This window comes from Anser brachyrhynchus, assembly GCF_964034855.1.
Source record: "Anser brachyrhynchus genome assembly, chromosome: 1".
Classification (NCBI taxonomy): Eukaryota; Metazoa; Chordata; class Aves; order Anseriformes; family Anatidae; genus Anser; species Anser brachyrhynchus.
The window spans coordinates 73,925,191-73,951,545 of NC_137694.1; the positions used below are offsets into that span (position 1 = coordinate 73,925,191).

The following is a 26,355-nucleotide window of genomic DNA, read 5'->3' on the forward strand; positions in this document are numbered from 1 at the left end:
CTTTGTTCTTCTACGGACAGAAATTTTAGTTCACTTCTTCCTCCCAAAGGATAGAATTCATCCAGAGGAGAAGACAAAAAATAAATAACTTTTCCAAGTGATGATTTGTCAGCAAGCTATTTGTGGTTTCTATTTGACATATAACGTAACACTGACAGAAAATAATTACCCCTTCCTAGTCATCGTCAAAAGTCACCAAGTCATTTTTATGGTGTCTTCTACTGGTTCAAAAAAAGTTTGTACACAAGAGATGGCCTTACAGAAGGATAATCCCAACACACAGTGCTTTGCTGCCAAACTTTTAAAGGGCAACAGGAAGGGCTGGGTAGCACATAACAGGAGAGAATCCTCAATCTTGATAGTCTTTCTTCTTCCCTGCAGACCCTTCTTGACAGTGTTATTTTATCCTTATAGAGCACTTCTCATTTTGTGGAGATGAATGCCCAGTGACAAACACTGGTGAGTTCAGGGCACAAGGCACCAGACATCATCCTTTAGCAGTCAGAAATACTGTGGCATTGCTTGGTAGACTCCAAGTCAACGAGTCAGCATGGAGCCATGTGGAAGCATGCATCTCAAAGCTCCCTCTCTACTGGGGTGCACTGCAGCTCTTTATCAACCCTGCTGATGCAACTAGTGTCCAAGAGCACAGGGAAGCTCTCCAGAGAGTGCAGTATGCATGGACATTTGATATTATTTGGCCAAGAAATGCATGAAGCTTTACACTCATATGGCTAATGTTTCTCTACATAACATGGAAGCTATTGACTGTCGTGTCCTGTCCTTTCTGAAGCATCCAGTTGTGACCTAGAATTCTACCAGAATCCTGGTAATTTTAGTACTGAGGGGAAAACAAACAAACAAAAAAGGTAAAAACCGAGTGAAGAGTACTTGCAATTGGTTAGGGAGCTTAGGACAGGGAAAAAGAGTCCTTGCAAGAGACGAGAAGAGACGAGAAGAAGAGATTGGTATGAGAAAGGCTCCAAGCAGAGATGAACTACATGCAGCAGCCCACGGGCACAGTCTGCCCCCAGTCATCTCAAATTGGACTGTGAACAAGAAGCAAAAGGAAAAAGGGACAAAAGGAAGAAAAATGGAAGGAAATGAAATCAAATGGTCTTGGAGTGTAATCTTGCTGTGTAAATGCAACTTTCATCCCAAAGGTGATTTCAGTTTTGGTCTTCACATGGCTTTTTAGGAAACACCTGTTTCTCAAAAATTATGTCCGAGTTTCATCTGCTGATTTCTTAGATATTTTTACCATGAAATGGGTAATGTTAAGATCTCAAGGACTGAAGCTAAAAGAGAATCCATCTCCATCTCCATCTACTTGCCAGCAGCCAGCACTCCCTTCTACATGGTAGCAGATGGCACTGCTATTTGGGAAGTACCTGGACCAAGGCAGGTGAGCACATATCAGGTAGTGTGTGCTTTTTAATTGCTCTTTTTTACATGGAGCATAGGATATAGTACAAGTGAGTGAGAAGAAAAAAGGTGAGGAGCACGCAAATAGAAATGGTGCTTCCCCATTCCTTCCTGCCCTGGTCATTCCATGCCTAAGAATATAAATGTCCTGACAATTTAGTCTGTAATCAGAAAACTTTGGTAAAAAAAAAAAAAAAAAAAAAGTAGTAACTAATCCTTCCCCCACTTCTCCACAGCCCTTAGCATTAAACAAATTGCTAAATATATTCTGCTGAAGGATGAAGGGGCTGACTATAGGGCAGCCTAATGCATGACTGGCAGAGCTTAGCTGCTGTTCCTTTCAGCACCGCCTGCTTTAGCATTGGTTTAACTTGGCACAACAATAAGTTTAGGATATTAAACATGAATAGTGGCTGCTTCATCTACAAGGGCATGCAAAAAGCAGTCAGAGGCTGTCACATCTTCTATCCCTTAAATGTGTAGGGCTGCATTTGAATTACTGAAGACACCCCATTCACTTCAGAAGGAACTGAATGCACCAGACCTTTGTGGACAGCAAATCAGAAAGTGGTCCTGAAATTGTCACTTTTCCCAATTAAAATCTTTTGCTCTATTTGCTTTATTTCCCATGTACAGCAGAAATGAGAATGTGTACAACTCCTACACATTTTTTTAAGCCACAACCCTGTATTCTTTCATATTATCATAGTGTTTTAATTTTTTATTCCATGTAAGAAATACTTAATGCTAAGTTTCCAGTTAAGGGTGGATTAATTCTAGCTTGGCACCGATTCTGCTGTCTAGAGCAATGCACATGGTTTGACCAATTCATTTAAGAAGCAAGTGATCAGAGCACAATAGCTTCGTGAGAGAAAGCATTGGTATAGCAGGGTTGAGAAATAGCTTGTACACTTAAGGGGAATCCTCCTAGAAAAACAGATCAGTAGATTCTCATTTTCAGCTACTTAAGGCACAATCAGTTGCTTTTTCCAACCTGTTAGTGTGAAATCGCTGGGAAAAGTCTCAGTCTAGGTCTTGTACTCCAAGGGATACACATTTTTATTTCTACTCAAGACAGAGCCGTGAAGTACTACTTGTGACTTCCAGAGAAGTAGGTTAAACTGTACTGAGACGAAAAGAAGCCTAGCTTGGATAATTGTTACTGAGGAGGAATGGGCAGGCATAATTTGATCTCTGGATTCAGTCAATTCACCCCTTGTTCATCCCCAAAAGCACTGTTGTTTATTTTCATCTACAAGGTCTGACAGAAGACATGATTTGGGTCTTAAATGCAGGGCATTCTTCTCCCCTTCCTCTCAGAGTTCTAATCTGTTGCACTCATGAAAGCTGCACTTTCACAAGACAGGAATGTGGGCAGAAACAGTCTAAGGGTTTTACAAGGCTGCTCTTGAAGGATAAGCTTTTTGTGGTGGAGCAACAAGGGGAAGGAGATCAATAGGCACCCACAAGATTGCCCTGATCTCTGTGGGATTCCTGTGCAGTCAGAATCAAGACACAGGATCCAGCAGAGCACCCAGTATAGGCTGGGGCGCCCAGCTGCTCTTTCGCTTCCTCTGAGCATCCAAATGATCTTTGGAGAGTAAGCATCTAGCTTTCTTGCTTTCAAGATGCTGTATAAGCTCCTGCCCCACCATAGGATTGCTTTAGAAAAAGATACTAATGGGGCATTACTGTGTAAAAAATGTAAGTAGAAACTTAGCTTTATACCTAAGAAAAAGTAGTTCCTAAGTACCACAGTCTCTATAGCCTTGATCTTCATTTATTAACTGGTGTTAGCAAGTGACTGTTCACTATCGTTTTACCTCTTCTGTTTTGCACACAACTACACAACCTAAAGTTACTCTTTCTTCTCCCTCTCCGAATTGTTACACCTTAGAAAATGTGCCTTAAAAAAAAAAAAAAGTAAAATTAATCCACTGATTTGAGTTGGGTTAGGACCATGTTGAGGTCATATGATTTTATTTGCTGTTAACAATCAGCATACTGATATCTGTGCTTATTGGTTCTCAGATTTTTGGGGCAAGGGGCTTCTCCTTTAAAGACATCTCACATCAAACCTTCTGTTTATCTGGGAGACCACTTGCACCTGCAGCAGTCATTTCTGTATTACTTCTTGCAGATAGTCCCAGTGGGAGGGTGAAAAACTTGGTTATTTGCCATCCCCTCTTATTTCTCCGTCTCTGGATTTCTTTGCACATCCTGACACCACAGTGCCTCTTAGCTTACATCACAAGAACGTTTTAGTGCAAGGATTTTTGGAGTCCAGCAGACCCCCAGTATCTGGGGAAAGAAAAGCAGTAGCAAATACTAAAACTTCTCTGCAGCAAAACCTTGGTCACACTTCTGGCACTAGCTTTCTAGGGGTCTATGCATAAAGTAGGAAGCTAGAGGTCATCGAACAAGAATACTTTCCAACCCAGAGAGAGCTTTCCAACCTCAGAGGGTGCTTCGAGGCAGGGAGCGAGGAGGATGTTACAGGGAAAAGAGGCCAGAGAAACTTCTCCCAGATTCCAAACCTGTTTGCAGCTGCTGTTCCTGCCCTGAACAAGTGCAGACAGCAATAAATGCTTCCCTAATTAATAGACAGCGTTATTTTAACTAAGCCTTTCATGAAACTTCCCAGCCCCTGCCAGCTATGACATGCACATACTACAATAGAAAAATGTTTCCTTCTCTGACTTAAGGACCAGATAATGGGTTTGAAGAGCTCTGTCCCATTAGTGCTGAGAACCCAAATGATTTGTTAGTCTGACTCCTCAAGAGGGAAACAGAGCCAAGCCCTTCATTTAAGCACACAATATTTCAGAAGGCTCTAAACCCAAAGGAATGAAAATTCAAGTTCCACATCTTGTTCCTCCCCCATATTCAACCATCAGACCTTGACCATTCCTGCCTCAAGACAGTTTCCACACTTGAAGAGAAAATAAAACATTCTGCTGGCTATACCCATGCATGTCTCCTCTCTATTAATACTCAGTGAAAGAGAGGAGATTAAACCCCTGTGGATTAGAAACCTTAAAAAAACAAACAAAAAAACAAACTCACCTGATAGTTACTTGCTCAGTTCCAGATGAAAAACAAGCAATACTGTCATTCCACTCCTTTTTGGTGCCTTTGAAAAATCTCAGCATAAAGCGTAATTTTATGTACATGTCTGAGTTCATACCATCCTCCCTTGCCAAAACTTTTGGTGTGCCTTAATTCCACTTTGATATGCTGCCCTTTTTGCATTTCTGATGCCTGGCTGCACAAAGTCCATCAGCAGGAGTGCAGTTTGATGCTCCTGAGATGCTTTCCTCATATGGTCCCAATGAAACACTGCTGTCCATATTCGTGACGAGCCCTTTGCTCTACTTCACAAGGCTAAAGAAATTCCATCACATCATTCACACTGTTAGTCTAACGTAGAGCAAGTACTTGATATGAGAAGTAAATTATCCTGGAAGTACAGAGCAAAAAGCAGTTGATGTGGGACCACACGGTTTCATGCAGCCTAATGCATGAAACCTCCATATGACCAGATCAAACCACAAAAATTCAGTCCATGTCAGACATTGATCACACTTCTCTCAAGTTTACCAGCACACGTGATACAGAATTTATGCTGGCTGTACGATGACAACAACCCTGTTCCAGCTTGCTGTTGTCCAGTTGGTTTATCATTACTTCCTAAACAAATTTGTCCATTAGGGTAAGTTTATGAGTTCAACACTTTGCATTCCATAGCTGTGGCAGTTTTGATCCACTTCTACAAACCTCACAGCTGGATATGCTACACAGTCGAACCAGAGGGCTGAAGACTGATAAGTTCTGCTATAACTATTTTAAGAAGTTTTGAGGACAGCTGATCCCCCTCCCCCACTTCATTCTCCTCATCCCTGTGTTCTTTTATCAGGGAATACGTTCACACCTCGGTTGCTTGAGCCTATATAATTTAATACAACAAGCTCTGAACCAACTGCAACACGAGCATATGTTGCTTTACAGTATTGACTACAGACCAGAAAAGAAGACAAAGAGAGACAGTTGGGCTAGTATTGCCTTTGGCAGATACCTTGGAGGGTTCTGTGATCAGCAGAAGCAAAAAAGATGGGGATGTGGCAATATTTTAAGCTGCCAGTAAATCTAGGGGGCGAGGATCTCAGACAGTTTTCTGGTATGTGTGTGTGCATGCACTGGAAAAATTGTATAAAGATTTAAAGAAAAAGTTTATACAAAACAACAAGTGAGTAAGTTATTGGGCAACAAGAAATGGCCATGAGCTTGGAAAGGAACTTACAACCATACACTGCTATTTTTGCTCACACAGCAGGCTGCCCCATGCCTCTCTCTGACTTTGGTAGTAATTGAGAAAATCCTGAATGTATGTAACCATGCAAGCACAGAGAATACCCTCATCTGCTAGATTCTTGTATGGCTTGGTTACAGTGTCAGGATTGGGGAAAGACAGATAAAAGAATGAGGAAACAGCTGTGGAGGGTTATGATGCTCTCATGGGGAGGGACCAAATGATAGGTTAATAAGATAAAAGCCAGCCTTGTCCTACAATCTTTTTCCTCAGAGCACCTCTATTCAAGAACTGGATGCATTTCCCAGTCTGAAGGCGCACATGAGACATGGGGATGTGGTTCTCCAGAAGAAAGAAGCAGAAGTTTGATTTAAACAAACCATCCCTGTTGGAAGTGTAAAAAGTACACTATAGTTTTATTTTCTTCTTAAGGAGATGATGGAAAATTCCAGCCCAGTGGACTGCCTACTAGACTTTGGCAGCTTTTCCCCAAGGGATGGTGCTCCTTGAGGCTTATCAGTAACAAGGGCAAGTGTATTGTGGCAGAGCTAAAGATCCTGCTTCCCAAGGCAGCCTTTGAGGCATGTTTCTGCATGAGAAACCTGCAGACCCAGGAGACAACTGTTGATGCCTGAGAAGTACTCAAGGGCTCTTTGTTACAATCCCAAGCCAAAAAACCTGATGGCATCCTGAAGAACAAGCAATCAGTTCTTAAGCCCAGATCTGTTTCTGCACCCATGGAAGAATCTCCTTCCACTTTTCTGGCTTGGTGCATTCAAAGACCTGTCGTCTTGCTCAGAGCAGGATCTGCAGTCCCTGCCACCACCACCCTGTGTCCAGGATTGCTTCTATGGGTGTCTAGGCTGTGACCTCACTGAGCAAGGCTTTTTGGAAAGCCTGGCAGAAGAGAGGGATGACTGCTGGGGCTTTGAAAAGAGCTGGGCAAGAAGGCACGAGGAGCCTCAGCTGAAATGTCTTTTCTGTAGCTTGGTTACGCCTGGGAGGGAAGCAGCAGGCAGGGTCTAAGGGGAAGCTGTGACATGACTACGTGCTTGGCAAAGAGGTAGAAGAGCAGGGTCTGTTTTCATGGGAATTCATCTCTCTCCACTAATGGGAGCTCCTTGCAGTTCCCTGATAAGTGTCCTTGGGTTTTCACTTCTAAGGTTCTGATTTGTGTCTCCCATCTCTGTTTCATGCCTGAGCCTGGACGACTGGGTGTTCAGTGGACTACAAAACATTCCGTTCAATCATGAATTTAGATAGGATCTTTTTATAGCCTTGGACAAGCCCTTGAACTTCTGGATAATTTTTTTTTTTTTGGCTGGTTATTTAAGAGGAATAATAGAAACTCCCAAAGGACATAATATGAATATTACAGTATGCCTAGGCTGCAAGAACGTTGTCCTAGGTTACCTCTAGCTACTGCAAAGCGGCAAGAGAGATCCACACCTGTCCTTGCCTTTACCTATTCCTTCCTTCCCCTTCTGTTTAGAGATTTAAGAAACTGAGCATTATATTTTATATAGTATCAAGGTGAATATGTTGATCCATATGTTGGAGTTGGACTTGATGATCTTTATGGGTCCCTTCCAACTCGGGATATTCTATGATTCTATGATCCAACGTCAGCAATTTAACTGTAGTTTTGCCTTTTAAGCCAAGTGTGCTAAAGCAGCTGCTATGCACATTAATATATTACCAGACTGATGGCATATAAATAAAAGTACAAAACCTTATATTTCATGCTTTAAAATATATATTACATTTAGTCATTCAAATAAATATTGTAGACCTTTCTATGTGTCCTAGCCAGGAACACCAGCATAGACTTCGTTTTTTTTTTTTTTTTAAATCAACAGCAAACTGTTAAATACTCTTGCAAGCTGAATTAAAATAATCAGCTGGAACCCACAGAATCATCCAAAGTATCCCTGAGAATGGCTGAACAGTTATATCAAATGGTCTCAAAGAATCACAGCTATTTGGCACGTTGCAGAGCTAAGTCATTTCCTACCTGTGTTGAGGATATATTTTTAAGATGCAGATTCTTTTTGAACTCAGTACTTCATAAGGTTATCTTAAATCTCCAACTCAATGACTGAAGTGTAACTTTCATATTTGTGCAATATATCTTTTTTCAATGAAAAAATGCACATTCTACCTTTTTAAAAAAAACAAACAGTGGTGGAGTTTATCATACAGGTAACCATTCTTGGATCATCGATACATACAAACATTCAACTGACTTTCACTGGAGTAAGCTTTTTCTTAATTTAGTCAGTCTTGGGGCACAGTGATAGAGCAATGAATATGTCTTGATAGACGTGAGTCAGGCACATCAGTCTGAAATTTTTTTGAAGTCTGCCTTGCCTTCAGACCAGCTATATACAAGCTAAGCAGTCAGATGCAGTGATAATCACTCCCTTTCTTATATGCTCTGGAAATGGTTGTCCCTGGCTGTGCTGGCCCATTTCACCATCTGAAGCAAAGCAAAGCTCTTCATGTTTTCAGTGCCACTTCTCCCACTCTCGCAGCCATAATGATTCTGTGCAAGCAAACTTATACCCTCCTCACCTCTCAGAAAAAAAAAAAAAAACAAAGGTGGCTCACTCAACACAATAAGAGGAACAGTGCTGCCAGAGGAAGAGATGTAATATTCTGTGCTGAGTTGTGGAATATGAGCAAGGCCTCATCAAGGCACAAAACCCAGACTAGACAGCCAGCAGCACATGGGGCACATAGCTCTGGCACAGAGGAAAGTAATAATAATAATAAAAAAAAACCCCACACCCTAAGCTCTTGGCTAAAGTTCTCTGTCAGAAAGCACAGTAAAAACTGCTGGTCTCATGTACGCAATTGACAGATCAGGAACTGGCAGATTAAGGAATAAGATTTTGAGTGAAGATGCAGTGAAACAGAGAAGTTTACTGCTTCATGTGGCTGAGAGCCAAGCCTAACTTTTTTCTTCACCAGAAAAACATGCTTTTTATGCCACTTATACCCAGGGAGATCAGGAGATGCTGCCCCTCAGAAGCAAGATATTGCCTGTGAGCTTATCAGCAGCATTTTGCATCCTGAAATCCTCAGGCACAGGAAGGAACAAGCCTTGCTGGGGGCACTGTGGCTCTCAGTGCCAGTCTGTCTGGTGCCAGTCTGTCTGTAACCTGCCTGTCTGGAGAAGTCTGCAGAGCCTTCCCATGACATTTGGTGTGTGTCAGAGACAGCCACCTACACTGTGACTTTAAGGTGATGGAACAAACTATAGTTTTAAGATGGCTGGGCGGAAGTCATGCCAGAGTCATGGTCTGCTGGAGACTTATGACAACTGAATAAACCCCAGGCAAGACAAAGGGGGATCTATCCGACCGGATGACCCACCTTATGCCTAGATCAGAGATCACCAATATAAACAAAAGCTGTGGCAGGTCAGGTTAGGAGAAGCTCTCTCAAAGACCCACTGGTAGACCTGAACGCTGATGGTATAAAAGAGAAGAGGTCTCTACCTTGCAGAGTGCCTGAGACAGAAGAGCTGCATGTGGAGACTCTGGTACTGAGAGTACCAGAAGAGCTGAAGCTGCAGGACCCTTTCACCCCGAAAGGAAATGGTACAGGTGAGAGCCCATGTAGACTCTATATCACTGGTCAACCAAGGAATCACAGAGGTGAGGCTGTAGAAATACAGCATACATAAAAAGTCTTGGTCCAAAGACTGACTGCTACCTAGCTGGTTGCAGGGAAGGATCTCCCCTCCAAGAACTGCCTTTAGACTCCTGCACTGCCAAACTGTCAGCTTGTGGCTGCGGCTGGAGCAAGCCTTGCACGGCATAGCCCTCCTAAAAGGCCTCTGCTGGAAGAGGAAGCTTTTATGCTGAGCAGACTCCTTCCTCGATGTAGTTTTACCTGTGCTTTAGTCTGGAGAGGAGAGGAGGGGGTGCTGCTGAAGGAAGCTCTTCACTTCTTTTGACCATGCATCTTTTCTCAGCTCACTTGAGAACAGTCTTCTGCAGAGCAGGCTACAAGAGGGTCTCCTAGGAGACACTCACCTCTGGATGCATCCCTTCACCATCTTCACCTCCTTTATCAAAGCCATGCAAAAAGGAGCCCAAGGTGCAGATTCTGAACCACAACAAGATCATAGTATCGTTCTTTGTAGCTTGCAGAGCCAATAAGACCAGTCGGAAAGGCAATAGCAGCTTGGTTAATGAGGGGAAAAGGAAGTTACAGTGGAAGGAGCAAAGAGCATAGCTATATTGAGTCAGCCCCATCATCTTCAGTTATCTCTTCCTTAAACATGTGGCCAGGCCACTGTCACACCACTCAGTGAACACCTCACTACATGAGGCTAGTGGTCAGTTTTTGTCATGAAGCATCCCAGTGAGCTAGCTGGTGGTGTGACTGTACAGAAGAAGAAATAAAAGGAGTGTAGTCATTTGTATTAGAAAAGATAATCCCAGCACATGCTGAAAACAGAAAAGCAGGACTTCAGTTTGATTTCGAGCATCCTCTGGGAAAAAAAAAAGGCAGAAAATAACACCTCAACACACACAAGTCCCTGAACTCTACACAAGAGCAAAATATACAACAGTTTAAAGAGTAAAGTAGATTTCTTCCCCATGAAAAACATTGTATTCTCACATGTATGAGACTGTTTAGCTATGACTTAATGCTATATTTGAATACTCCTACCACTCAAACCAAGACTGATATATCCACTGTGAGCATTTACAATGAAGTGTTTAAACTGCAGCATGCCAGCCAAGAACCCCCACCCACACACCACACTTAAGTAATAGCTTTTGGAAGATGCAAAACGTAGAATATCAAATTAGCTCTTCAGTCTGAGCAAATCATTAAGTAATTTCTGCTGACAGAAAGTTGGATTCACTTCAATCTGCACAGTAACCACATGTGTGGTCTTTCCAGACTACATGTGCCAACTGGATACATCACCATGCAGCTTCTTTCCTTGCTCAGTGTGCCATCAGTCTTGTTCCGTTTCTTCATCATTTGCTAATTCCAGACTAATGGACCAGATCCTGAGCTGCACTGGGATGCTTGCAGTCTTCAAGCCTTCTTGATACTCCACAGATAAGCTTAGTGGAAGTGTCTGGGAGGATCCATACACTCTGGATAAATCCATAGTACCTTTTGGGGCCTGAACCGTGCAAGACCAATTTCAAAGTATTAGAGCTGCTTGTCACTAAACAATTGCTTATAGGAAGCAGAAAAAGAGTAGCCAGGGGGACTAGCATTGCCTTGGTTATATTTGGATGCATCTGGATCTGATTAAAGATTTAAAGATTTGAAGATTAAAACTTCAAATTCCACTTTGGATCTTGGCATCCCAATATGATTTTGTGCATGAAGATAGTCCTTGGTGTTTGGGTTCAGAGAGGGGAGTAGTGGACCTGGAAGATAACCAACATGCCGAGGCGATCGGCTCCAGGGCAGACGCATTCTGCAGCGGAGCGAGGGATGCAAACAGGCACGGCTCTTTTTTCCGGCACCGAGGCCACTCGACGGAGCCGCCAGGACCCGGCTGCCCTCGCGAGGGAGGCTGACGAGGCGTAGGCGGAGCCAGCAGCGTCCCCTCCCCGGCCGTTCAAAAGCAGCCCCTGGGGAGCGCGGCGAACAGGGCGTAGCGAGGGAGTTGGCGCCGCCGTTTGCGCAGGCACGGCGAGCAGGGAGGGCAGAGCGTTCCCCCCCCGCCCATACGAACAACTCCTCTAACGGCTGTCGACTGCTAGGTAGGCTGCAATGGTCTACACCGGGCAGAGTGCTCTCTCTAGAAAGTCTGTAATCAACTAGACTGACTGCCTTCTCAAAAATGCGGCAGTTCAGGTCTCTGGGTGCAGGGAGTGTCTGAGCCTGTTGCGGCCATCTGAGGGAGGCAGAGAGACTGTGTGTGTGAGGTGCAAGCAGGTGGATGACCTGGTCCGCATGGTGGCAGAACTCGAGGAGGTGGAGAGGTTGAGGGATATCAGGGAGTGTGAGCGGGAGATAGACTGGTGGAGCAACTCCCTGCAGGGCCTGAAGGAGAGGTACTTGGGTAAGACACCCCAAAAGGGGGTGGATTCCCTGCCCTATCACTGTCAGGCAGAGGGAGGGGACCTAGCAGTTGAGGAGGAATGGAGACAGGTCCCTCCTCGACCTCGCAGGCGACGCCACCCCCCCTACCGGCCCCACCTTCCCAGGTGCCCTTACACAACAGATTTGAGCTTGAGAGACCGGTGGGTGAGGATGAGGTAGAAAGTCTACCCAGGAGGATGCCTGGGGTGAGGAAGTCGACTCAACACCTCAAGACTGCCTCCACCAAGAAAGAAAGAAGGGTAATTGTTGTAGGCGACTCCCTTCTCAGGGGAACAGAGGGCCCTATTTGTCAGCCTGACCCCACACATAGGGAAGTCTGCTGCCTCCCTGGGGCCAGGGTCAGAGATGTTGCCAGAAAGCTTCCCAGTCTGGTTCGCCCCTCTGACTACTATCTTCTATTGATAGTCCAGGCTGGCAGTGATAATATTGAAGAAAGAAGCCTGAAGGCTATCAAACGGGACTTTAGGGGACTGGGACGGTTAGTGGATGGTGCGGGAGTACAGGTGGTGTTTTCATCTATCCCTACAGTGGCAGGGAGGGGTACAGAGAGGACACGGAAAGCCCACCTGATTAACACGTGGCTCAGAGGCTGGTGCCAACACAGAAATTTTGTTTTTTTTTGACCACAGGGTGCTTTACTTGGCACCCGGCCTGATGGCCGCAGACAGGTCCCACCTATCTCTAAGGGGAAAACGGATCCTAGCCCAGGAGCTGGCAGGGCTCAAGGGCTCATTGAGAGGGCTTTAAACTAGGTAAGAAGGGGGACGGGGCTGAAATAAAGCTTGTTGGAGCTGTGCCAGGGAGAACAATGGCAAGGCCAGGGGAGAAGGCAATGGCCTATCTGAAGTGCATCTACACTAATGCACGCAGCATGGGTAACAAACAAGAGGAGCTGGAAGCCATCGTGCAGCAGGCAGGCTATGACTCGGTTGCCATCACTGAAGCGTGGTGGGACCACTCATGACTGGAGTGCTGCAATGTCTGGCTAAAGGCTCTTAAGAAAGGACATGCAGCACAGAAGGGGTGGTGGTGTGGCTGTCTGTATTAGTGAGTGTTTTGATGTTGTGGAACTTGAGGCTGGGAATGATAAGGTTGAGTCCCTATGGGTTAGGATCAGCGGGAAGGCCAACACAGCAAGCATCCTGGTGGGGGTCTGTTATAGACCGCTGAACCAGGATGAGGAGATGGATGAGGAGTTCTACAGGCAGCTGGCAGAAGTTGCAAAATCATCAGCAGTCATTCTTGTGGGGGACTTCAACTTATCAGACATATCCTGGAAGCACAACACAGCCCAAAGAAAGCAGTCTAGGAGGTTTCTGGAGAGCGTGGAAGATAGCTTCCTGATGCAGCTGGTTAGTGAGCCTACCAGGGGAGCTGCCTCGCTAGACCTTCTGTTCACAAACAGAGAAGGACTGGTGGGAGATGTGGTGGTTGGGAGCTGTCTTGGGCAGAGTGACCACAAAATGGTAGAGTCCTCTATTCTTGGCGAAGTCAGGAGGGGGACCAGTAAAACCACTGTATCGGACTTCTGGAGGGCTGACTTTGAGCTTTTCAGGACACTGGTTGGCAGAGTCCCTTGGGAGGTGGTTCTGAAGGGCAGAGGAGTCCAGGAAGGCTGGGCACTTTTCAAGAAGAAAATCTTAATGGCTCAGGAGCTGTCTGTCCCCACGTGCCCAAAGACAAGCTGGCGCGGAAGAAGACCGGCCTAGCTGAACAGAGAGTTGTAGCTCAAGCTTAGGAGAAAAAAAGAGGGTTTATAATCTTTGGAGAAGAGGGCGGGCCATTCAGGAGGACTATAAGGATGTTGCAAGGCTGTGCAGGGACAAAATTAGAAAGGCCAAAGCTCATCTGGAGCTCAATCTGGCTACTGTCATTAAAGATAACAAAAAGTCTTTTTACAAATACATCAGCACAAAAAGGAGGACTAAGGAGAATCTCCATCCTTTACTGGATGCGGGGGAAAACTTAGTGATGAGAGATGAGGAAAAGGCTGAGGTACTTAATGCCTTATTTGCCTGAGTCTTTAGTGGCAAGACCAGTTGTTCTCTAGATACCCAGTACCCTGAGCTGGTGGAAGGGGATGGGGAGCAGGATGTGGCCCTCACTATCCACAAGGAAATGGTTGGTGACCTGCTACAGCACTTAGATGTATGCAAGTCGATGGGGACAGATGGGATCCACCTGAGGGTACTGAGAGAACGGGCAGAAGAGCTGGCCAAGCCCCTTTCCATCATTTATCAGTAGTCCTGGCTATCAGGGGAGGTCCCAGTCGACTGGCAGCTAGCAAATGTGACACCCATCTACAAGAAGGGCTGGAGGGTGGACCCAGGGAACTATAGGCCTGTTAGTTTGACCTCAGTGCCAGGGAAGCTCATGGAGCAGATTATCTTGAATGTCATCACACAGCACTTACAGGGCAAGCAGGCGATCAGGCCCAGTCAGCATGGGTTTATGAGAGGCAGGTCCTGCTTGACAAACCTGATCTCCTTCTATGACAAAGTGACGCGCTTAGTGGATGAGGGAAAGGCTGTGGATGTGGTCTACCTTGACTTCAGTAAGGCTTTGGACACAGTTCCCCACAGCATTCTCCTCAAGAAACTGGCTGCTCGTGGCTTCGACTGGCGTACGCTTTGTTGGGTTAAAAACTGGCTGGATAGCCGGGCCCAAAGAGTTGTGGTGAATGGAGTCAAATCCAGTTGGAAGCTGGTCACTAGTGGAGTCCCTCAGGGCTCAGTACTGGGGCCAGTCCTCTTTAATATCTTTATCGATGATCTGGATGAGGGCATCCAGTGCACCCTCAGTAAGTTTGCAGATGACACCAAGTTAGGTGCGTGTGTCGATCTGCTCAAGGGTAGGAAGGCTCTGCAGGAGGATCTGGATAGGCTGGACCAATGGGCTGAGGTCAACTGTATGAAGTTCAACAAGGCCAAGTGCCAGGTCCTGCACCTGGGGCACAACAACCCCAAGCAGCGCTACAGGCTGAGAGATGAGTGGTTGGAAAGCTGCCTGGCAGAGAAGGACCTGGGAGTACTGGTTGATAGTCAGCTGAATATGAGCCAGCAGTGTGCTCAGGTGGCCAAGAAGGCCAACAGCATCCTGGCTTGCATAAGAAGCAGTGTGGCCAGCAGGTCTAGGGAAGTGATTGTCCCCCTGTACTCAGCTCTGGTGAGGCCACACCTCGAGTACTGTGTTCAGTTTTGGGCCCCTCGCTACAAGAAGGACATGGAGGTGCTCGGGAGAGTCCAGAGAAGGGCGACCAAGCTGGTGAGGAGTCTGGAGAGCAAGTCTTATGAGGAGCAGCTGAGGGAGCTGGGATTGTTCAGCCTGGAGAAGAGGAGGCTCAGGGGCGACTTTATCACTCTCTATAGGTACCTTAAAGGAGGCTGTAGCGAGGAAGGGGTTGGTCTGTTCTCCCACATGCCTGGTGACAGGACGAGGGGCAATGGGCTAAAGTTGTGCCAGGGGAGGTTTAGGTTGGATGTTAGGAAGAACTTCTTTACTGAAAGGGTTGTTAGGCATTGGAATGGGCTGCCCAGGGAAGTGGTTGAGTCACCATCCCTGGAGGTCTTTAAGAGACGTTTATATGTTGAACTTAGTGATATGGTTTAGTGGAGGACCTGTTAGTGTTCGGTCAGAGGTTGGACTAGGTGATCTTGGAGGTCTCTTCCAACCTAGACGATTCTGTGATTCTATGTCAAGCCTATTCTCCCAGCCAATGTCCTGATATCCCAAGAACACAACTGATGGCCAGCCCACCTTGCAGTGCACCTGCAAGCCTGGGCTTTTCTTCAGGAAGCTTTTTATCCACACTAGTACTGCCTGGTTTGCTGGAGATGCAGCATACCCAACCACCACCACTCTTCAGTGAGGGAGTGGATGACAAAAGCAGTTAAAAATAATTTTAAAAGACAATTTTGCCAAAGATTGGGAACACTTGCATGGCAAATCAGGATTTAAATAGAAGCTAGTGAAACTGAAAATGTTTTCCACACTAACGCTGACAAATTCCTCCTGTCACAAGCCATACAAAATTCTCCTTTCAGTTCTGTAATAGTTTTTCTTTTGGAATAATTTCTGTTCACCCTTTTCCCCCAGAGAGATTTGAACAAGTTTTAACAATAGGGAAGTTACAAAGCTGTTAGCACAGATGTGGGGTGAGATCTTCAGCTGCATTTGAAGTCAGGTTTTACCATTAAATGGTTCACATCTTTTTCCTGCTCCTGTACCCCAATGCCATTCTGCTTCCATTTTTGGGGGTGCAATATTTCCACTTCTACTTTTACTACTCTACCTTAACATGTAAGGGTACTGTGGACACCTCAGAAGGTGACCAACTTCTTCAGCTTCCTGTAGTATGTTACTATCCCAGGTGACTGCATCCCTTTGAGATTTATGAATGAAGTGGCTTAATAATTCACAGCAAATGGAGTCTTTTATGATAGACAGCCATCGTTCTGGAGAACATGAGTACCATACCTGTGTTTTAACATATGCCAGAGGTTATGAACCAAGCACTTACAAACTAGCAAGTTTCACATCTGTATCTGGCAAAAAATTGTTAGAGTGATCATAAAGAATAGAATATTATGATCTCAGTTTTCCACAAAACTGCTGGAAGTGAGAAGATAAATTTTCCTCTTCAGAAATCAAGCCTAATGCCTTCCTTTTTTTTTTTTTTTTTTGACTGGAAGAGATGGATGAAGTATGAAGCAGAGATATTTGCTCCTGGGAGTTTCTGAGTATATTCAGGACAGGGTAAGAGGTATTTCAGAGGGATCTAAACTATTTAGAGAAATGGGCAATAAGAAGCTTGATTCTGATAACAAAGTAACATGCATTGAAAGAAGAAAAAAAACAAGACATGAAGGTAGATAGTGGATGGATTATAAATAAGAATTATTTAGCATATATAGACGTAAATCAGTGGTGCAGCTACATTAAAAGAATATGATGGTAACAATTACAGAAAAAAATAGGGATGCCCTGTTGATTTACACTCATTCTCTAAGAGGCTGCTTCCTCTTCTCTCATTGTGCATGCTTTACCATACAACCTTTAAGCAACTGACAATCCACTCAACAATTTAAAGACTGGTAAGAACAACTATCCCCATGTTCTGAACAGGTAACTGATACACAGAACAATTAAGTGAATTAAGCTATGCAAAAATCCTGCTGAGGACATGGAATTAAATCATCCTAGTCTCCCAGTTCCAGTCCAGCAATTTGATCTCAAGACTAATTGTGAAGATGGCAACAGCGCCCTAAGAATTCCCTGCAAATCCCGATTTCCAAACCCAAAGTTCAAAGATCTAGGCTTTATAAATGGAGTACATTTTGAAATCTAGCTAAGCCTTCCCAAGACTAACTCTTTACTTTTGCAAAGAAAAAAAAATTACCTCATACCAAAATAAAACAAATATGGAAGAGCTAGCAATCTTAGGGGTGAAAACACTCATGCAGACCCTCTGTAACAGAAGTATAAACTCAGCCTCAGACACCCCATCTTACAAATGAGACAGCTAACAAACAAAGTCCTGGCAGTTTCATTCCCCCCAGTCCTGAGGCTGTTCATGCACCCAGTTTTCCCTTCTCTCTCCTCTGGCTCTGGCAGAGCTTGCTGGCAGCTCGTCTCTAAGGTCGTCAATCCTGCTACAGGCAGGCGAGCAGCCAGCTTGCTAATCCAATTATGCAATACAAGACCTGAGGCGTGCACCTTTTGTGAAAGAATAGGCTATTCTCATTATGTAATTACTAGTCAAGTTACCTGCCTGAAGAATATTAAAAAATGCCAACATAATTATGACACTGAGATAGTAGGTCAAGACTAAATCCTTTCTGCAGATCTCGCTGATCTCCCTTTCAAGTGTGATGGAAAGGAGTAAGCAGCAGGTTTAAGCCAGGTGGGGACTTTTGGAAAAAAGTGTTGCATCAGCCTAACTCTGAGTCTGCTAAAACCAGTTGAGTTTAGCTGTTGGTTTGATGAAGCCAGCACAGAGCACCTGGGGGAGTTTGCTGTCATCTGGGACAACCCAAAATGACACGTGAACCACTGTTTGGCACTTCTCTCAATATCTCAGGGAGCTCAGCCACTTCATCTAACCTCAGTCCCTCAGAGATCCCTAGCACCCAGCTCGAGATGTGGGCCTGCTCTTCCAGCCCCAAACATCATCTCCTCCATTTGCAGAGGAATTGGGATCTACGAACTGTAAGAAGCACAACAACCCACCTCTCTCTCTGCAGGGCACAGGGGAGTGGGGGAGGCTGCCATGCTGGTGGGCCATGAGCTAGATCTAGCTCCCAGGCATTTCCACCAGATGTTGCTTTTTCCTCAGAGAAGACAGAAATTACTGCTTGCAAGGCAGGTACAACCATAGCAGCCAAACACCATGTCTTGTGCTTACAAATGTCTAAGTGCAGCAATCTGCTGCTGTAGCTACCATGACAAGTAGAAAGAAAGCAATGTGAGAATGCTCTTCCAGGCAAAATGTGTTTCCATTTTAGAAATTGTGGATTCCCCCCTCACACCCCACCCCTTCTATCCTTTTGTGGAAAGGTGCAAGTAAGACTCCAATTGTAAACCAAGTGGTTTATTCTCCTGGAGGGCTTGGTGGCAAGGATTTATGTATTATTAAAATTACTGCATAAGTTGTCTGCAGCACTGCTGGCTCAAGCAGTATCTATTTTTCTTTTTTCCCCTCAAACTTTTGCTGCTTTGAGAAAAAATCTCAAATGAAAGTCTTAGCTCTGCATATTCGAGCTTGAGAACACAGAGTGAATGAATGCCTAAATGCAAGGTAAAGAAAACACACAAAACCCAACCTACAACAACGAAAAAGAGGGACAAATTTGAGTTTGCAGTATCACCTCATTCCACAAAGGGCCAGGCTCTGTGCCTTTTCCAAGTGGCAGTGCAAAGAGATATTTCCAGGGCAGCATGCCTGTGAATTGACTTTTCAGTCTCTTGCCTTGGCATCATGTGAAGCAAGAAATTTTTCACTTCCACAAAGTTTGTTTAGGAAACCAACCCACAAGCAAAGCCTCTTGTTCCTCACCAGGGCAGAGTGCTGACCTGTGGCTTTGTGGCAGCTGGGAATTGCATCCCAACAGAGCACCTTTCTGCAGACAGCTGCACTCTTTACCTAACACGCAACTGACACTGCTGAAGAAGTGTTTGTGTTTTGGAGTGGGCGAGTGGACCTGAGCTGGAAGAAGTTCCAGTATCCAGGACTGGACGGAGTATTCATGTGCAGGAGACATCCTCCCTCTTGCTGGCTGGAAAGCAGCACATTTAATGGGCAGGCTGAGTTAGAGGAAACAAGGATTTCTATCTGCCTTTAGATGCCGCTGGAAGTGCTGCAATAGGACACATACAAGCCTGCCAGTTAGAGAGAGGAGTAAGGAGAATTTTTGGTGTTGGTTCATGCTGTAAGACATCAGGAGGGTCATTAAAACAATTGCTGCCAGAAAATAACTTAAAGGACTTTCTGACGTCTTTATTTCAGAGATGCTCTTGCAGGATGTTATCCTAATGGAAGGCGCAATCCACACATCTCTAACTAGAGCTTCAGAGACAGAAGATGTGTAGATGTATTTGTATGCCTATACATTATTGGGGGTAAGTCTAGAAGATGGGGGAAGCTCCAAGCTCTTCTGTCACTGAAGCTTACCAGGTCAGATGGTATCAGCAAGCACATTTGTTTTAGTCAAAAGTGCTAATCAAAAACAGCTTGCCAGGAGCTAATTGAATAAAGGAAAGTCATTTTGCCTATTTCTAAGAAAAAAAGGCCTCCATTTGGGCAGCATTATTTGCAGTCAATTATTCTGCTATTTCCAATTGTGCTCCAGGGAGCTGTATTACTTCTCCACAGTGCTTAGCAGCTGTTCAGTAGGTTAGCCTCCCAGTTGTTTCTGCTTGCACAATATTCACCCTGCAGTGCCAGATGAAAGGAATTTTAAGTGCTATCTGTTGCTTTGTATGGCCCTCACAGGATTTTGGAAGCAATCCCAACCAGAGAAAGAGCAGGGAGTTCTTGATTTTTGGATGAGAAGGTAAGATGCCATGGTTTATTTTAACAAAGGAAGGGTAGAGAGGAATAACTGGTGTACTGAGAGTGCCACTTCAGGACAAAGTCTGAGTGTGACTGGCACACAAGGACACTATCAAGCAGCAGCGTTTGAAACCTGGAAGCTATCACTTCATAGATAATATTTTGGTATGACCCTGCACCACTCTTTGACATGTATTTTTCCTTCATAATGACACCATGATTTGGTTCCAAGCAAACCACACCCCTGATTTGAGTGCATTTGGTTTACTAGTAGAAGCATCACAAGTCAATACAGTCTCACATCTGTGCATCTAAACTCACAGAACACTGGCACACTGGGCTTTGACTGCCTTCATGTGCTGGGCTCAGCGCCACTCACACAATTTGCCACATCTGACTCCATACCCATCTACACCTTGCATATATACAAACAGAGCAGATTCACACACGTGAACTTGCAAATACAAAATGCACCAGTATAAACACGCAAAGCACTAAGCTAGAGCACATCTGCACCCCACCTGGCCACCAGTAATGCCACTTCTTGGGAAATGAGTTGATAATAAACTTCACCTCTGAGATCAGTAGAGATAGTGGCTTTCACAGGAATTATCTGGACCACCATACCCATTTTTTTCAGTTTACCATCATAACCTGCATGCTTTAAATCTGCATGCTTTAATATGAACTTGAAGGAGAGGCAAAAAGCCACCCTATCACCGTCACAGTAAGGAACTTCACTCCAACTTCAGATTTTCAGGCTCTTCACAGCAAGCCTGCTGAGTCTAATGCTTCGTTTAATCAAACAAATAGTCCTGAAAATGCAGCTTGAACCCTTAGAGTCAGAAGGGATTTGCTCCCTCTTTAGTCATTACCCCAGAAGAAGCTTTTACAAAGCAGACAAAACAGACTTCTTTAAATACCTCATGTGCTAGCAGAGATGCAAATTTAATTCAGCTAGCTCTAAACCACAGCGGAACTCAGCCTGATCCATTACAGCATCATCTGGTTAACTTACTTTAATGCAAGCCAGTTAGGATCCTCTTCATCCTAAAGAGGATAATCTTTTACTTTCAGTTTAAGAGTTTACAGAACATCTCACCACCTAAGAACAATTAACAGGCCTGCACTCAACTTCCTTAAATACTCGTTCAACCCTATCACAGCTGATAATCACAGGTGTGGGGGTTGGGCTGGGATTTAGCTTTGTTTTTCTGCTGTTCTTTCCACCACAACCCCAGTGTGGTCCTGGTGAACACACTTTGGTCTGTATCTGCTGAAGAGTCTATGTGCTGTTAAAGAAAGCCAATAGAAGATCCTTCTGCTGATAGTTTTGTCTCAAGAGTCCACGTTAAGTATAAGAATTAGAAATGTAAAAGCTAGATTCAAAGTGCTGGGTTGTAATGATACAGTGCTCTGTGATAGCTGTAGTAGTCTTGAATTCTATCCCTAAATAACCTTTTAAAACAGCTTGTGGAGGATTTTCATTCAGTAGCTCCGTGCATGCATGGTGGGAGAGGTTACTTCATTCCCAGCATGCTGGGGGATTCAACATCTCCAACCAAGGAGGAGGACACTAACTATGCAGAAGTTCAGGTGGGAAGGGTCCTAGCAGTCCCCTTCTCCTCTGAGTTGAAACTATGCTTAATTATTCTCTAGTGATCAAATAAGTTTATGACTCTCATTTCATTTAATGTTCCCTAAAAGAAGAAGGTGTGCACAGGCGTTGATCCACTGTTTTATAACTTTTCTTGTAGGGACTTGAATCTGTTTTGTCCTCCCCTGCATTGTGTCCTTACAACAAAGCAGTGGCTACTCCCTTTCTCGAACCTGAACAGTAATTCAGGAAACAGAACCGTGCCTGGAGGAATGAGGGCATGGGCTGAGGACAGTAACAAATCAGGAGAAAAAAAAAAAAAAGAAAAAGTAAAAAAAAAGAGAACAGAATGGGAGCTCTCCATTTTTGGGAGTCACTGATCCTTGATATATTGGATCCAAGTACAGCTCGACCTCCCCTCTCTCTCCTGTGGTTTATACAAGGCCAAATGTGGCCCCAAACATGCCTTGAGACTGCAGACCCCCTCTGCTCCCTATCTAAAGAGAGTGCGGGCAAACTCCTATTGGCAACACCAACGCCAGTTGGTAGGATTCTGGGAAGCCTCGGCTGTGAGGTTGCTGCCACGTTGCTCAGCCCCACCAGGACTGAAGTGCTCTTGGGCATGCCACGGGGCAGAATTGTGGGATGAGAGGCTTCACCAAGGCCCAGAAAGCAGCCAAATGGGTGGTCTAATCATCTGTGGTTTTCAGTTGTACATCCAGAGGGCTAGAGGGCCTGACTCCTAAGCCATTCTGTTCACTGAGCATCAAAGTTTCCTTCAGTCACTGGAGATGCTCTTGCAACCTGCTTGGGTCTGAATGCTCACATTCCCCACAAGGATGTGTTCCTTGGTTGTTAGATTTGGGACTACTGGGACATGAAAGAAATTGTTTATCTCTGTGTAAAAGAAAAGTCTGATGTAAGTGCCTAAAGTAGGGGAAGCTGCACAGCTGAACACGCCAAACACAAATTAGACACTGAACTCCCTACCGGATTTCTGGGGTTCCTTCCTCAGCTGGCTTCTGAGGTTATCAAATCCCTGTGTTATGGGGAGCCTAGATATCCCCCTGGAGGCTGAAAACTCCAGCAGGGAAGCAGGAAGGTAGCAAGAGAGTGAGCTGTTTTCAGAAAGATTGAGTAGCAAAGCCAAAGGAAATTAAGTATCAGAAGTAGGGCCTCGAGCCTAGGCCCCACTAGAGGCCTAGTAATCAAAATCTGGGGACGAGTTTGGTGAATTTTGGGGTCAGCAGCACAAGTGCAGAGCAAAGCTGGAGAGTCCTTGAATGTCTGAGCTAAGCACCAGGCCCTGCCACACCAAATGGATGTCCATCTTTGCTGAGCAGCTCTGTAGGGGTCTACTGCCTCTCAGTGCTAGAAGAGATGCCTGGAACAGAGAGACCTCAAGCAGCACTGCATAGACTGCAAACCCATCTGGTCAAAATCTGTCAGGCATCAGGATTTCTGGTTAACATTGGTATCATATGTACCAATCTGCTGTAAAACCACTGACACATCTCTCATACTCTATTACTGCTAGCGACAAACAGTGGAGAGTGCTCAGGATTAGCAGGAGCTGCAAGGCTCGCAATCCCTGAATATCAATACATAATTTACAGTATAGGCATTATGCTGTTCCTTTAAGAATATAAATATATAATGAGGATTTCCACTGAGAGGCCATATTTTTATTTATTTAGGAAACAATTAAGTTGAATTCTGCTGGAATCTCTCCATACAATGGATGCTCCGTGAGTCAGTAGTATGCAGACTTCTTGAAAGTGCCATATTCAGAGCAAATTAACACGGTCTTAAAAACCAGTTTCTTGACAACTCTCTTACAGACACAAGGCATTGGCTGTGAAACAGAACATCAGGCATTGCATGACATCAGGTAGCACATTTCTGTTTATTTGCCTTTCTTCAAGAACTCTAACTCACTGTTGGGCAAAGGAGTGCATACAAGATGTACAAGAAAAGGTTAAAAGAGACTTTATGGTCTTTATGGTGAAATATCACCATATTCTATGGCATGAAGGACCACAGCCTCTTTTTTTTTTTTTTTTCTTTTTAAAAGGATATGGTTCTGTGTTCTGGCTGATGTTTTACAGTTCAGAGAACAACTTGCCCTTCTACAGGAATCTCTTGAGAAAATTAATAGTGAACACAGTATTTTACTAGGCTGTATTACTGAATAAACACTGCCAGTTGCACTAACAGCATTTTAGCAGACACTTGTCAGTTTGTGAATCCCTAAGTTTAGTAAGACAGTAAGAAATCAGACTGCAGTGGTGGGGACACGGAGAAGTGGTTGGGGTTTCTTCTCCCCTGCAGCAGATTCCCGCTTGTTGTAAACTGTTGTGTTTATATACTTCAATACAGCTGTGATAACCTACAACAGAGGTTCTGCCCTAGACATATATAGTTTCTCCACAGTCTGGCTCAACGTGTTAGTAGTTTTCATATATAATATTAAAACCCAAGGTCTGTATCCTGATGTCCTTCACATGATGCTCTGTCTGTTCACGTCCACATTGTATGCTGATGAATTGGAACAGCCTCGGCCAAAATCAATAAAAATGCCTTCTGAATCAGAGTCAATTGACTCTAAAATCTGATCCACTATGTTCTCAGGGCTAGAAGAAGGAACTGGAATCAAGGATGGGTCCCTGTCCAACTCAAAAGACCGGTGTGGGTCATCCATCGAGTGGAAGAGTCCTTTCTGTTGCTCAGCTGTGCCGAGCTTGCCAGAGCATTCCACTGACCCGGCACTTGACCTTTCCTGATCTCCTGACAGCGAGTTTTTCGTGGTTGTCATGGAGTTCTTGGAACCATTGTCCATTATGGTGGTGAGGTTGGAGTACCCCTGGAGCTCCAGGCAGGAGGTCATTTCTGAAACGGAGTGCCTTCGGATGCCTGTTCCATTGGCAGCCATGCCCTCAGTTTCATACTCAGCTACTGGTGTCAACAGTGGATTATTGTAACTTTTTGATCGCACCACGGGGTTCTTGGCGAGGATGTCACCTGACTTGGAGCGCCTGAAGAACCTCTTCTCTGTAAACAGAGAAAGATACAGAGTAATATCAATAAAGCCTCCTATGTATAATTACAAGTGTTCAAAAGAAAAGTCAAGGCCCGAATATTCATAAACTTTTCTTCTATGAAAGGACATTTTTAAAAGAATACATTTTGATGGTCTTATAGATCCATATGTTTCAGATTTCCTAGACTTCCTTATATTGAATACCCCAAAGCTATTAAAAAAAAAAAAAAAAAGCTGAAATTCCCTTATATTCACAGAATCACAGAACTGTAGGGGTTGGAAGGGACCTCAAGAGATCATCGGGTCCAATCCCTCTGCCAAAGCAGGTTCCCTAGAGCAGGTTGCCCAGGTAGGTGTCCAGACAGGTCTTGAATATCTCCAGAGAAGGAGACTCCACAACTTCCCTGGAAAATTCATACAATTTCAACTGCTGGAGTAAAAACAGTAAATATTGTAGAAGACTTGATGTACATTTGCAAATACTTTCTTAAAGCAATGACAGAAAGTCAAATTTTGTTCTGTCTTTAAAGGTCATAACTAATTTCTAGTAGAAAGCTGACTTTGGCCTTAGGACTGGTGGCACTGATTTCTATTTAACTTTACTTCCACTTGTGCTTTCAAAACCTCATTTCTTCACATCAAACCAAAAGTGCACTGCAGAGACAGTGCCACCAATCTGCCTAAGAAAGCAGAGAACCTGCCACTTACCCTGGGAAAATCAGGTCTCCAAATTTGGGGTGCATGGATTACAACATACAGTTGTACTAAATCATTACAGAAAAACTTTGATTCAAAGTGTTGTTTGGAGACCACATAAGGAGAGAGCACCAAGAGAATTTGGAAACGGTAACTGGAGGGCAGTGCCCACAGAAACCTTGCTGGCAAACAAACCTGCACTCGGTCCAGCAGTAATTTTATTAATTCTGTTGTTAACCAAGTGGGTTCTTTCCGAAGAATGAGCAGTAGATGGCAGCAAATCAGCACGGAGAACCTCCACCAGTGGTTTAGGTCTGGAGCGCTCTCCTGTAGCTAGATCAAAATGATCATCATGCAAATGCTTTGCAGATTTCATTACTCTGCCTCACTTATGCTAAAAATATCAGTGGTGTGACTACTGGGTCTCACTTCTGAAACTCTCTCCCTGCCACTCTCACTTTCCCATCCCCATGGAAGGGCCACGGCCAGGAAAAGGAATTGAATTATAATCTGGAAGTCAACCATAGCCACTGCAAATAAAAAAAAACAAAACACCTCTAAGTTAGGATGAAAGCCCACATTCCCCTATAAACTATTTGATTCCCTTTTACAAATGCCTTTCTCTTCTCAGTTTATTCTTAGGTGCTTACCTGGACACAAATTCTAATCATATGCTGTACTACTACTGCTACTAATAAAAAAAGTTTCTGTACTTAAGATTGCATTTTGAAGATGTTTTTGCCTCAGCAATAAAATCAACTGAACCAAGATCACTTCAGGACTTTTTCTATTAGGAACTGGACCTGGCAAACAGATAAGGGGCAGCCCTGCTACAGGAACTCTGGCTTTTTGGTCACACCAAGGTTTGGCTGAAGGGGAAGGCTGTGCAGGCCAGATGGGGAAAAAAAGGGATCAAGGGCCTCATCAGTCCCACAGAAAATGTATCGGAACTTTAAATCATACTGTCAAAATAGCTGGACAGGATTAGACACATTAGTTCAAAAGCAGCAGAGAGACCTCTTCTCTCAGCTCCCTTGGATCCAGGTTCACTGACTAGAGTAAGAACTATGCAGGGGTATTCCTAGAGATTTACACCACAGACCACAGCAAGGCGAAGTGCCCAGTCCAACTAAACCTTCCTATTTTCT

The 26,355-nt window shown here is 44.4% G+C and overlaps 1 protein-coding gene and 1 long non-coding RNA gene across 9 annotated transcripts in view; one reads left to right on the plus strand and one right to left on the minus strand.

Moving 5' to 3' along the window:
- Positions 1-1,281: 1,281 nt before the first annotated feature.
- Positions 1,282-21,839, plus strand: LOC308188490. Its single transcript, XR_013945529.1, has 2 exons — positions 1,282-12,063; positions 19,815-21,839. It is a non-coding gene; the product is annotated as an uncharacterized lncRNA (long non-coding RNA).
- Positions 21,840-23,134: 1,295 nt separating this feature from the next.
- Positions 23,135-26,355, minus strand: part of PRR5 (proline rich 5) — a gene marked incomplete at its 5' end in the record, with an annotated part of 95,158 nt that continues 91,937 nt past the window's right edge. For 7 of the 8 annotated variants that reach the window (XM_080577563.1, XM_080577562.1, XM_080577565.1 and 4 more), the window contains one exon: positions 23,135-24,522. In XM_080577563.1, the coding sequence (XP_080433689.1) occupies positions 23,972-24,522 (551 nt within the window). In that variant the 3' untranslated portion in view covers positions 23,135-23,971. Of the gene's footprint in view, positions 24,523-24,798; positions 24,916-26,355 lie in introns of all 8 variants that reach the window. The other variant, XM_080577567.1, reaches the window with a different exon arrangement.